Source organism: Pteropus alecto, unplaced genomic scaffold (genome assembly GCF_000325575.1).
Source record: "Pteropus alecto unplaced genomic scaffold, ASM32557v1 scaffold45, whole genome shotgun sequence".
Classification (NCBI taxonomy): Eukaryota; Metazoa; Chordata; class Mammalia; order Chiroptera; family Pteropodidae; genus Pteropus; species Pteropus alecto.
In genome coordinates, this window is record NW_006442491.1 from 29,248,241 (window position 1) to 29,260,262 (window position 12,022).

Here is a 12,022-nt window from a genome sequence, read left to right on the forward strand (position 1 = left end):
CCCCCGCCCCCTCGGGTTGGGGGGTAGGGAAGGTGTGCGCGCGCTGGGGGTCGCCCCGCCTCGCGCCCCCCCCCCCGCACCTGCGCACTCTTTAAGTCTTTTGACTCCGCCCTACTGGGCTGGAGGATGGTGATTGGTTCATTACTGAGATTATCCTGCCCCGTCTTCCTCCAATCCCGGAATCGGACTCTTCTTTCTGGTGGGTTCCTTTAGTTGCGCAGATACAGCCGTTTATCTTTAAACTGCTGGGCACTGTCAAAATTGCGGTATGCGTGGGGGCCAGGGAGCCACAGAACAAATAAAAACGTTAATAACAGGAGTTATCTCTTACTGAGAGTGTATATAGATGTGCTAACTTCTACACATAGAGACCATAGAGGTTGAGTGATTCCGGTTTATAAATCGGAAAGCAGCAGAAGGGTTTGGAACCCAGGTCTGTCCAAACCCAGAGCTGGTACTTCGGCCACCGACGTGCTACCTCCAAGTCAGCTGGGAAATTTTAAAAAAATTTTAATCGCAAAAATTGGTAAAGATTTGAAATGGTGTAAAGCAAAAAGATTGGTTGTGCTTTCTCTCAGTCCCTCTTGAGATGCATTTAAAAATACAAATTCTGGTGTACGTCCCTCTTTTCTGACTCCTAAGATGTGGAGTGAGGGACAGAAATCTGTTTTTTTACAAACCCCCTGATGATTCTGATGGACAGCCGGTTTCGGAAACACTGCAGTGTCCCCATTCGGCCTAAGCTGTGCTACAGTGCCTCCTTTGCATAATTTATCTGCCTGGTGCATCAGTATCACAGTATTTCTTGGGGAAAATTTTTTTCAATAAAGATGAAATGCTGTGTTAGATAATGCATTTGCATGTGTTTTTTTTTTTTAAAGACCTCAAAGAAGTGTGTCTTCCACCCACTATGGGGGGTTTGGGACTTGCCCCCAATTTGTTATATGTATGGTTGTTCACCTTTGTTTTAGATGTACTTTGGTAAGCAGAACCAGCTACACAATTTGCAGGGGTCCAGTGTGCAAAATGAAAATGTGGGCCCCTTGTCAAACATGTATTAAAAATTACAAGACAGTGACAACAGAGCATTAAAACCAGGCTCAGGACCCTCCTCAACATGGGGCCCTGTGCAACTATGCAGGCTGCAAGTTCATGAATGTGAACCTGTTGGTTGGAAAGCTTGAGAATTACCATTTTCGCCCCTAGAACCCCAGATCTCCCACAGTGTGTCCTGCCCTGTCCGGTCCTGGGGGCTTCTAACTTGCTCTGTCATTGCCCCTCTTGCTTTTGTCCCTGTTCTGCAGCATTTCACAGGTCTGTGACTCATTTTTTCTATTTGCTCTTCAGTTGCTGATGAAAGGAATTCCCTGGGCCCTCATCCACTCCACTGCTGACCAGCCCACCCACCTGTGCTGAACCTTCCTACAGGCCTTCCCCCTGCCTCTGTGGGACCCCGTGCCGTGGGGGTCCATCCAGCCGGAGAAGAAAACACTCTCATGCTAGCATTGCAGACCCCGGAGGGTGAGAAAAAGAGGGACCTCGTTCAGCCTTGATACCTATGGGCTCAGCCCCAAGGCACCGGGAACCCCTCATCCCTAAAGAACCAAGGCAGCTACAGCTTTTTCTCCCCTTGGTTAGTGGTTCCAGACCTTTTTGTTATCATGGCCCCTTGTTGTATGTATGTCCTCTTGCTCCCTGTGTTTTTATCTGCCAGACTGTACCGATGAAGTAACGATTCACTTTTCCCTTTCCAAATTAACAAAGATGTCTACGACTGAGTGTACAATAAAATCAATGTCCCAATGATTCCTATGTTGTCAACAGCCAATCAGAGCTTCTGATCAGCATGAGATAATCAGTGTGACCACAATAAGTTGATAAAATTTCAGCAAGCAAAGATAACTGATGTTAAAATGTGCCTTTGTGGTCTTTTTGTGGGTAAATGTTTGATTTCTTTTGGGTATTGTGATATTGAAAACACTTAGGAGTTCACCAGTCCCAACTCAGCTGGCCACCTAGGAGTCCATAACAGCCAGGATGGGAACTACTTTGGCCATTGACACTGGGTGTGTTTTGGGTGGGGGCAGTAGGGAATACAAATCTGACGGAGCTGACCACCTCCTGGTATTTAAATAAAATTTCACCTCGGGATTTTGAAGGACTGAATTAGATCCTCTTTCTCAGTTCCACTGGTTCTTTTAGCAACAGATTGCTTCCTGCCCTGTAGTGTAAAATGAGGCATCCAGTTAGATGCCATGTCCCTTCCCTGGCTGTGCTTTGTGCCAGTTAGATTTTATTGGATAGTAACAGGAAAGAGGAACTACAGTGCCTTCTTGTGGAAATATCTTTGCAAGGGCAGCCCTTTTTCTGTCTTGTCACTCCAGGTGCTTTGTAAATACTTGCAGAGTGACCGGAGCTCCCGTCGGGTCCAGGTGCCTTGGTGAGCACTCTGGAGAGAGCTAAACTGTACCCAGTTCCTAGTCCTGGGAGTTCTGACAGCCTTAACAGGGAGACAAACCCAGCTGATAGGCCAGACTTTGTGAGTGCTACAATGCAGGTGTTCATGGCCCTGAGGAGGGGCTCTGACCACCTGGCTTGGGGTGGGGTTAGTCAAGGAGGGCTTCTTGGAAAAGTGAACCTAGTGGCAAGCCAGGCAGAGAATTGGGGAAAGAGAATTTCAGACAGAAGGAGAAACAAGAGTGGACCCGTTTTACAGTGAGGGAACTGCAACTTAGATCCCAGGGCTCCTGTGGCACCATGCTGGCCCTCCAGGACAGGACTGGATTGATTTCTGCACACCTGCAGGTGGTCCCTGGGGTCCCGGGGTTGTAACTGGTGGGTGGGTGGGTGGAGTTGACCTCCATGTCCTGCTGGCCCTGACACCCTTTGGTCCTCTGTGTGGCAGGTCCGGTGTGGGTGCTGAGATGGCCAATGAGAATCACGGCAGCCCCCGGGAGGAAGCGTCCTTGCTGAGTCACTCCCCGGGCACCTCCAATCAGAGCCAGCCCTGCTCTCCAAAGCCCATCCGCCTGGTGCAGGACCTCCCAGGTACTGGCGAGGGGCAGTGGCAGGGTGGCGGGGTAGGAAGGTTGCCCCAGAAGCAGCCCTGACCCCGGCTGGGTTCCGTGCTTGTTTGCAGAGGAGCTGGTGCATGCGGGCTGGGAGAAGTGCTGGAGCAGGAGGGAGAACCGTCCCTACTACTTCAACCGATTCACCAACCAGTCCCTCTGGGAGATGCCCGTGCTGGGCCAGCATGACGTGATTGTGAGTGCCAGCCTAGGGAAGGGGTCTCAGAGCAGCTTCTGGCATCTGGGTCTTCCTCAAATGTACACTGAGCAGCTGTTGTGTGCCTAGTCCTGGGGGTACAATGACAAGACAGACACAATCCCTGCCCTCATGGAACCTGAGAGACTGATATATAAATGGATGATTGAAATAGCGCGTGATATTGAACATGTAGTACATGTTGGGCACTGTGCCAGGGATACAGTTGTGAACAAGACAGAAGTGGTCCTGCCCTTGCATTCTCAGGGGCACACTATCTGCTGGAGGGGGCCAGTAGGATTACAATGTGGCACTTGCATGCAGAATGGATCCTGACTGGGTCTGAGGGTGGATGGGAACAGGGAAAGCTTTTCGGAATTAGCGTTTTAAGGTGAGAAGATTGACTAAGGGGGAATGTGGTTAGGAACTACAATTTCAGTGTGGTAGGGGAAGTATGGGTGATCTGGTGGGAGCGTGGGCCTTTGGGTCTCTCAGTTAGGGCAAGACTTTCTTTTCTTGGGAACAGTCAAGCCAGTTGGTATCCCCATTTTGCAGATGAAGACACTGAGTCTCAGAGAGGGGAAATGACTGGCCCAAGACCTCACAGCCAGTAAGAGGCAGAGCAGGACTTGCACCTGATGTGATTTCTGGGCCACAGTGCCTACCATCACATTCATACTCTTAGTGTCATCACAGGAGTTCCATTCATGGGGCCTTGCTTTCTGAACAAGTATTTCTTGAGTTTTTCCTTTATTTCTGACTTTTATCTTGGTTCTTAAGAGAAAAAATGTGTATTGAGTGCTGATCTCATGCTAGTTGTCACATTAAGCTGGTCATATTCATTGACTTGTTTAATCATTGTGTCAGTGGCAAAGCAGGGCTCAGCATGGCTGTTTTGCAAGTGAGGGAATAAGAAGAGAAGTAATCCCCAAGGTCACACAGTTGCAAGTAGCAGGCAGGAGTAGAGCCCAGTGTTCTTTCTGCATCCCAGCCCCTCTGCTCTTCTCCAAGGAGTAGGAGTGGGGGAGGGAGACATTGAGATTCCATGGTACTGGGACTCCTAAGCCACTGGCCCTGGTTGCAACACTGCTGGTCTCCCTCCTCCAGTCGGACCCTTTAGGGCTGAATGCGACCCCACTGCCCCAAGACTCAAGCTTGGTGGAAACCCCCCTTGCTGAGAGCAGGCCCCGAAAGCAGCAGCTCACAGAAGAGCAGCCAAGTGGCAATGGTGTGAAGAAGCCTAAGGTGAGTTTCTGCGGGCTCTGGGGAACTAGCTGGTATGTGGCTGGCCCAGGTCAGCAGCCAGCAGGTTCCTTGCAAGGGCCGGGCGTTGGCGGGTTGGTTGGGAGGGGGCCCTGGGGTTAAGCTCCCCGGGTACACACAGCGCCGGAGCCATCAGCCAACTCTCCTAACTCAGTGCCTTTGACTCTTTTGCTCCAGATTGAAATCCCTGTGACACCCACAGGCCCATCGGTGCCCAGCTCCCCCAATGTCCCAGGAACCCCAACACTGAAGATTTGGGGGACATCCTCTGAAGATAAACAGCAGGCAGCTCTCCTCCGACCCACTGAGTGAGTTCCTGCGGATTGGCTTAGGGCGCCCATTGATGGCCAGCATGCCCGGACTGTGGGGTATGGTGGCAGGCGGGGTGCCCCTCCTTCCCTCTTCTTTACTTTTCTCATTGCTCCTATCTGTGCCCCCAGGGTGTACTGGGATCTAGACATTCAGACCAATGCTGTCATCAAGCACCGGGGACCTTCGGAGGTGCTGCCCCCGCATCCCGAGGTGGAGCTGCTCCGCTCCCAGCTCATTCTGAAGCTTCGGCAGCACTACCGGGAGCTGTGCCAGCAGCGAGAGGGTAACTGCCTCTTTGGGCCTCCTTTGTTTCCATCCACCTTGAGCAGGAGCAGGTGTCAGCCTGCTGGGCCTGGGGAATGGCACCAGGGAGCCCAGTCAGTGGTTGAGTGCATGTGCTATGGAGGGGATAGGCCCGTTGGGGTTACCACTCCAAGTGCTGGCTTTACGACCTTAGGCTCATCATTTAAACTCTGCACTTCGGTCTCCTCATCTGTAAGAGGAACAATACTAGTGCTTGTGTAAAGGGTGGCTGAGATCAGTAACCACAGAGTCATTAACACTTTGAGTGCTTACTGTTCACTAGGCACTGTTGGAAGCTTCTTTACTATGCTGAAATATAGACTCCGCCCCCTTTTTACTCTGTATAAACACTTATTAACATCCTTTATAAAACTAGTGATTCTCAGAATATACTTCGGAAGATGTTGCCTAGAGTGGAAGCTCCTGACATAACAGGGCCTCTCGTTTCGTTGCACTGCTGGTGCCCATGCGATGCCTCCTATGTGCTGGGCAGCATGGACTCTGCTGACTCAATCCAGACTGTCATCAATTTTCCTGTTCTGCAGGCATTGAGCCCCCTCGGGAATCTTTCAACCGCTGGATGCTGGAACGCAAGGTCGTGGACAAAGGCTCTGACCCCCTGTTGCCAAGCAACTGTGAACCAGTTGTATCGCCTTCCATGTTTCGAGAAATCATGAATGACATTCCCATCAGGTACAGCTCCACAGCTGAGGCCAGCCCAGGGCCATTTAGTTTCTGTGCCCAGTTCTGTATAGAAGAGCTCTAACACTGCCCACTCTCTAACCCAGGTTATCCCGAATCAAGTTCCGGGAGGAAGCCAAGCGCCTGCTCTTTAAATATGCAGAGGCTGCCAGGCGACTCATCGAGTCCAGGTTTGGCTGTCTCTCCTGTCCCCAGTAGGATGAGTCTGTGATCAGAGGCGGGGGTGCAGAGTGGGGGAGAATTGTAGGCCATCTGGCTCACTTGCACAAGCCTGTCATTGCTCTTGGTGGCAAAAGTGGGGCTGGCTCCCAAAGGCAGAACAAAGGCTGCGAAGGAAGCCTAGGGGTTGATGCCTGAAAGCCAGTGGAAGCGGGATGGGGGAAGTGAGGGCAGAGCAGACACTTAACTGCTGGCTCACTTATGCACCCTCAACCGGTAGGAGTGCATCCCCTGACAGCAGGAAGGTGGTCAAGTGGAACGTGGAGGACACTTTCAGCTGGCTGCGGAAGGACCACTCAGCCTCCAAGGAGGACTACATGGTGAGTGGCCCTGGGTGAGGCCAATGGAAAGGGCTCTGTGGCCACTTCCTCCATGAAGCCCACTCTGCCTGCCCACGCTGAGCAGGGCCCCACAGCGGCCCTTTGACACTCATGTCCCGAAACTCATGGATATGGAGTTGCTTGTCTAGGCAACTTTCTCCCAAGGAACATTTTTGTTAAGGTTCCTAATGGAATCCTGTGCTCAGCCACACACACCAATAGCTGCCTTTTCAACTTAATGGTCCACATCTCCCTTGAGTAGATTTTTGGAAACAGATTGAAACTGCCTTTTCTTGGGGGTGTGTGTTCATATCACAGTTAAGAGCTACCACAAGAATTAATTCCCATTTTAATGTGTCCAAAATAGTTTTTTCTGGCCCAAACCCATCATTTCTTTAATTCTCCACCAGCACTAGCAATGGGCTTTCTTTTCAGGACCATTTTTCACAAGAGGCAAGGTTTCCCACTTCACGATAGTAACTGTACTTGACACGTAGTGACAAAGGTAGGTGTGCTCACTAGCCAGTGATTCATTTTCACTCATTACTTTCACACGTGTGATTCAACAAAAATTATAAATGCCTACGTTTATCCTTGCAAGTTGCTAAAAGCTCAAATTTCAAATTTGCAGTGACCTAGGGTCCCATTTTGTAATGGTCTGATAGACTGCAAATGCTTTATAAACGGACTATGCCTGATTGTGCTTCCCCAGCAAGCATCATGGCATCTGGCACAGTATAACCCAAACGTTAGGTGCAGGCATATATTGGACACTTACTGTATGCCAGGGGCTTGGTAGCCCTTAATGGGAATGATCACATTAATATGCCAGCTGCTTTGTTAGGTATTTTCTGTTCCCTTAATAGTTGAGGAATGAGAGAAACGCCAAGGGATTTGTCTAAGTGACACTAGCTAGTAAGTAGCAGAGCTGGTTTCAAAACAAGGATTGCTGCAGTCCAGCAGCCCTCTCCTGCCCACCCACTAGAGCCCTCATCAGGAGTGTCTCCTCCAGGATCGCCTGGAGCATCTGCGGAAGCAGTGTGGTCCCCACGTCTCGGCTGCGGCCAAGGACTCTGTGGAAGGCATCTGCAGTAAGATCTACCACATCTCCCTGGAGTATGTCAGAAGGATCCGAGAGAAGCACCTTGCCATCCTCAAGGAAAACAACATCTCAGGTAGGGGGCCAGGTGGCAGGGAGCTAACTGTGATGCCATCAACTCTCTATTCCAGGCTCCCGATTGAAGGGACAAGTGAGGCTGAGCCTCAAGGCCATGGACTGGTTTGGGGAGGTGCATTTCTCCCAGCATTGCCTGGGGCAGGACCTGCTGTGTCCTTTGGTCAGGGGTCTTCGCAGTACTCTAGCAAACAGAAGTGTGGAGAAAGGGAGAGCCAAAAGGTGGCAGAGAAAGACAGACAGGGGTAAGGAATTAGGTGGACCTGCGTTTATACCCATTCTCTGCAGACCTCAGTTTCCTCAAACTGAGGTCTGATACCTAGCCATAGGATGCTGTGAGGATTCAATGGTAGCTCAAATTGCTGGGCCCAAAAAGATCTCTAAATGGAGTACTGTAATTATGATGATGAAGGCAATGCAGTTATTGTACCTCTCTGCATGGCACCTGAGCCTACCAGACCCTGAGGTCTGGCACACTGGGGGCCTGCATCAGTACAGAGCATATTGACACAAGCCACCAGTTCTTGCTTCTACCAGTTCCCCGGCTGTTGTTGCTGAACTGCTGGAGTTTCATTTACTCGGGGGGTTGAGACGTACCTCCCTTAGTTACTGGGATGTGGTGGGAAGCCCCTGGCACAGTGGGCACTGAGGCTGTCTGGGGTGAGCATTGGCAGAGCAGGGGCAGGATGACCCCTCACTGCTCTCCCTGTCTGCAGAGGAGGTGGAGGCCCCAGAGGTAGAGCCCCGGCTGGTGTACTGCTACCCAGTACGGCTGGCGGTGTCTGCGCCCCCCATGCCCAGCGTGGAGATGCATATGGAGAATAATGTGGTCTGCATCCGGTATAAGGGGGAGATGGTCAAGGTCAGCCGCAACTACTTCAGCAAGCTGGTAAGAGGAAGAGGAAGCAAGGGGAGGGGGGAAGCAGGTCCCATCAGGTGGGAGAAATGAGAGCTGGATCTTTTTTGACCCAGAGTCCTCAGCAAGAGGCCAGTGACGAGGGAGGGACCTAAAGCCCCCTGCTTTCTGTCCCACAGTGGCTCCTTTACCGCTACAGCTGCATTGACGACTCTGCCTTTGAGAGGTTCCTGCCCCGAGTCTGGTGTCTTCTTCGACGGTACCAGGTACAGGCCTGGGGCAGCAGGGGAGGGCTCCTTTGGAGGGGCAGTCTGAGCCCCAGGTGCTGATAGTGGTCACTCTACAGATGATGTTTGGCGTGGGCCTCTACGAGGGGACAGGCCTGCAGGGATCACTGCCGGTGCATGTCTTCGAGGTCCTCCACCGACTCTTTGGTGTCAGCTTCGAGTGCTTCGCCTCGCCCCTCAACTGCTACTTCCGCCAGTACTGCTCTGCCTTCCCTGATACAGACGGCTACTTTGGCTCCCGCGGGTGAGAGCCAGCGGCTGCTGGGCCCCTCCTGCCTGGGCCCAGGAAGTTGTCCTCCAGAGCACAGATCCCACCTCAACCAGCCACTTCCTAATGCTTTAGGGCTTTGGAGTCAGGCAGTCTTGGGTATAGTCCCTGCCTTCACCCCATCAACTGTATGTATGACCTTGGACACAGTACTGGACCTCTGGGAGCCTGTGATTCCCTCCAACCAAGCCTATGGGGTTCTCAGTGAATTAGCCGAAGTTTGGAGTACTGAGAGGAATGGAAAGTGGTGATATAGACCTCAGAGACCTTACAGACTAACGCGGGGTGGGAGGTGAGCACAGATGGAATGAGATAATGCTATCTCCAGTAGGAAGACAGGGCCAGGCCAGCAAGAGGGAAAGCTCAGCAGCTAGGGAATTCCTGGGTGCGGCTTGTTGCTGTGGTGGCAGTGGGTGTCAGCACTGGATACGAGCTCCCACTCCTCTGCTTATCAGCTTTTTGGACTTAGGCTGCCAAGCCTGAGCCTCTCTATGTCCTCATCCTTTCAGAAGAGATGGCCACACCTTGTCCCAGGAAGAACTAAGGCTGAATGTTGGCCTCTGGCCTGATTAGAGCCATCTCTTTAATGTGGCTGTCTAAGGGTGGGGGTGGCACCTGTTTTTGGCTGAGGGACTTAGCCCTGGTGGGACTTAGAATGCTCACCTCTGTCCCTAGGCCCTGCCTGGACTTCTCCCCGCTGAGTGGTTCCTTTGAGGCCAACCCTCCGTTCTGCGAGGAGCTCATGGATGCCATGGTTTCTCACTTCGAGGTGGGTCTGCTGCTGCTGCTAGTGTGGGGTTGCCAAGCCAGATTGCCAGCCTCTTGGAGGGCAGCCCCTGATGTCCACCCTGTGCCCCCTCCCACAGAAACTGCTGGAGAGCTCACCAGAGCCCCTGTCCTTCATCGTGTTCATCCCTGAGTGGCGGGAACCCCCGACACCGGTGCTCACCCGCATGGAGCAGAGCCGCTTCAAACGCCACCAGCTGGTCCTGCCTGCCTTCGAGCATGAGTACCGCAGTGGGTCCCAGCACATCTGCAAGAAGTGGGTGCCCGGGGAGGGCAGGGGTAGGAGGGCTGGGCTGGCCAGGCTGAGCCCTACCCTGAGCCGCTGCCTCTGCCCGCAGGGAGGAAATGCACTACAAGGCCGTCCACAACACAGCCGTGCTCTTCCTGCAGAATGACCCTGGCTTTGCCAAGTGGGGTCCGACACCTGAGCGGCTACAGGAGCTGAGCACCGCCTACCGGCAGTCAGGCCGAAGCCATGGCTCCAGCTCCTCATCATCCTCCTCGGAGGCCAAGGACCGAGACTCAGGCCGAGAGCAGGGCCCCAGCCGCGAGCCTCACCCCACTTAACACATCCTGCGGGGAGGAGGAGCCCCAGGGTGCTGGTATGGACTGCTGGGACTCAGGGCTCTTGGGGCTGAGCAGACCCCAGGATCCTCCTGGGGTGGCAGCAGGACTCAGACTGCCAATGACATAGGAAAATTATGGCTCTGCCAGGGCTCCCCCTCCCTGCCCCCATCCTGGACTTCCCACCTCAAACTCCCTCCAAGTCCCCTGTAAATAGGCCCCATGTCCTCCCTCCCCCACTCCCATCCTTTGCCACCTTGTTTCATTTGTAAAAGGAAATACAGAAACCCCCTCCGCAAGAACGTATGAGGGTCTTGAGGGCAGGGGAAACTCAGGAGCCTGCAGCTACTTCTGGGACCACACCCCTTCACACCCCACCCCAGGCTCCATTATCTAACTTCTCACCTTCCTGAGGCCACAACTGGGACCTTGGTGGCCTCTGCCTATGCTCAGCAGGTCTGAGTCCAGAGCCCTGCACCATCTATCTGGTAAGTCCCAAACTCCCACAGCTGGGCCTGGGCTGGTCCCTCTGGTGAGCAGAGGACTGGCAGCTGTGCTCAGGTAGAAAGCTAGACATCTGCTGGCCCTGGAGCCACCACAGGCCTCAGTGCAGACAGGCACCTGGCTGCACTGCCCTCCAAGGACCTCTAGGCATGGAGCAGATGCTCTCCTGGGGCCCAGGGGAAGCTGGGGCTCTCACAGGCTGTGTCAGGCCTCTGCCCCAAGGGTCTGCCCTGCTGGGCCACCATACTTACAGAGGCAAGGCTGGATGCACTGTGGGCTAGGCCGCCTTCGCCTCACTCCCCCCTTGTGGCTGTAACAGGCTCCTCCTTCTTTCTGCTCCCCAAGTCAGTCCTTGCCTGCTTCAGGCTGCAGCAGCAAGTGGACAAAGTGAGCTGGCCAGGGCTGGACTCTGGTCCCTTTATTGAGACTGAGGGGCCAGTGGGTCCAAACAAAAATAAATTTATCTCCCAAAGCCCGCCTGCAGGCTGAGGCACCCAACATGTCCTGGCTGGGGCCCATGGCTGTCCCCCAACCCCCACAGCACAGGTCTGGCTCCCTTGGAGTGACAGAATACTGGCTGCCCAGTATCTGGAGACCCTAGGTGGAGCAGGGAGGTGAGTCCCCATGGGTCCCCTCAACCCCCAGCAGGACTGGCCCCAATATCCATGGTCTGCGTTGGGTCCCAGGGGCTCAGTCATCGGTCAGGGTGATGACGTCGTACTCGATGCCCTGGTGTTGCAGCTGCTGGATGTGTTCAGGCACTGCCTCCTCTGTGCCAAATAGGCCCTGGGCTTGGGCCATGGCAGCATCAGCCACTGCTGCCAGGGGAGGGGAAAGGATGGTGAGCCTGAGGCCCCAGAAACTAGGCCTGAGGCCCGGCCCCCATGATCCTCAGGGTCCAGCCCCGTCCGTACCTGTTACAGCTGAGTGTGCTGCAGCCTCAAGCTGGGCCTGTGTGACAAGCTGCTGGCCTGGAGACACAGGCACATACTGGATCTGGAGAAAAGCAGCCAATGAGATGTGGCCTTGTAAGAACCCTGCTCATGCTCCACTTGGTCCCCCAAGAGACTTACCTGGGACTCCTGAAGGAATGGGGCTCCTTGTTCGTACTGGATGTGTGTGATCTGGCCCTCCTGTACCTAGAGAGAGGAAGCCAATCTGGTGATCCCAGAAGGAGGTTGTGCATCCCTCCCCTCACAC

At 53.5% G+C, this 12,022-nt stretch overlaps 2 protein-coding genes across 14 annotated transcripts in view; one reads left to right on the forward strand and one right to left on the reverse strand.

The window, feature by feature from the left end:
- PCIF1 (PDX1 C-terminal inhibiting factor 1) overlaps positions 1–10,617 on the forward strand; it is a 12,481-nt gene extending 1,864 nt beyond the window's left edge. The window contains exons 2-18 of one of the 6 annotated variants that reach the window (XM_015597046.2): positions 1,348–1,633; positions 2,385–2,440; positions 2,906–3,048; positions 3,140–3,264; positions 4,372–4,509; positions 4,705–4,835; positions 4,968–5,122; positions 5,688–5,835; positions 5,931–6,014; positions 6,284–6,383; positions 7,396–7,558; positions 8,274–8,446; positions 8,593–8,679; positions 8,760–8,944; positions 9,644–9,737; positions 9,835–10,010; positions 10,145–10,617. In XM_015597046.2, coding sequence (XP_015452532.1) covers positions 1,559–1,633; positions 2,385–2,440; positions 2,906–3,048; positions 3,140–3,264; positions 4,372–4,509; positions 4,705–4,835; positions 4,968–5,122; positions 5,688–5,835; positions 5,931–6,014; positions 6,284–6,383; positions 7,396–7,558; positions 8,274–8,446; positions 8,593–8,679; positions 8,760–8,944; positions 9,644–9,737; positions 9,835–10,010; positions 10,145–10,199 — 2,088 coding nt within the window. In that variant the 5' untranslated portion in view covers positions 1,348–1,558 and the 3' untranslated portion in view covers positions 10,200–10,617. Of the gene's footprint in view, positions 1–1,347; positions 1,634–2,384; positions 2,540–2,905; positions 3,049–3,139; positions 3,265–4,371; positions 4,510–4,704; positions 4,836–4,967; positions 5,123–5,687; positions 5,836–5,930; positions 6,015–6,283; positions 6,384–7,395; positions 7,559–8,273; positions 8,447–8,592; positions 8,680–8,759; positions 8,945–9,643; positions 9,738–9,834; positions 10,011–10,092 lie in introns of all 6 variants that reach the window. The other 5 variants (XM_025039751.1, XM_015597044.2, XM_015597043.2 and 2 more) reach the window with 5 other exon arrangements.
- The window catches only part of ZNF335 (zinc finger protein 335), a 20,771-nt gene continuing 18,612 nt past the window's right edge, over positions 9,864–12,022 (reverse strand). For 4 of the 8 annotated variants that reach the window (XM_015597042.2, XM_006921878.3, XM_015597039.2 and 1 more), the window contains 5 exons: positions 11,896–11,961; positions 11,737–11,818; positions 11,544–11,640; positions 11,074–11,188; positions 9,864–10,001 (listed from right to left, as the gene is read on the reverse strand). In XM_015597042.2, coding sequence (XP_015452528.1) covers positions 11,116–11,188; positions 11,544–11,640; positions 11,737–11,818; positions 11,896–11,961 — 318 coding nt within the window. In that variant the 3' untranslated portion in view covers positions 9,864–10,001; positions 11,074–11,115. Of the gene's footprint in view, positions 10,002–11,073; positions 11,189–11,219; positions 11,641–11,736; positions 11,819–11,895; positions 11,962–12,022 lie in introns of those variants that run through there. The other 4 variants (XM_006921877.3, XM_015597041.2, XM_015597040.2 and 1 more) reach the window with 3 other exon arrangements.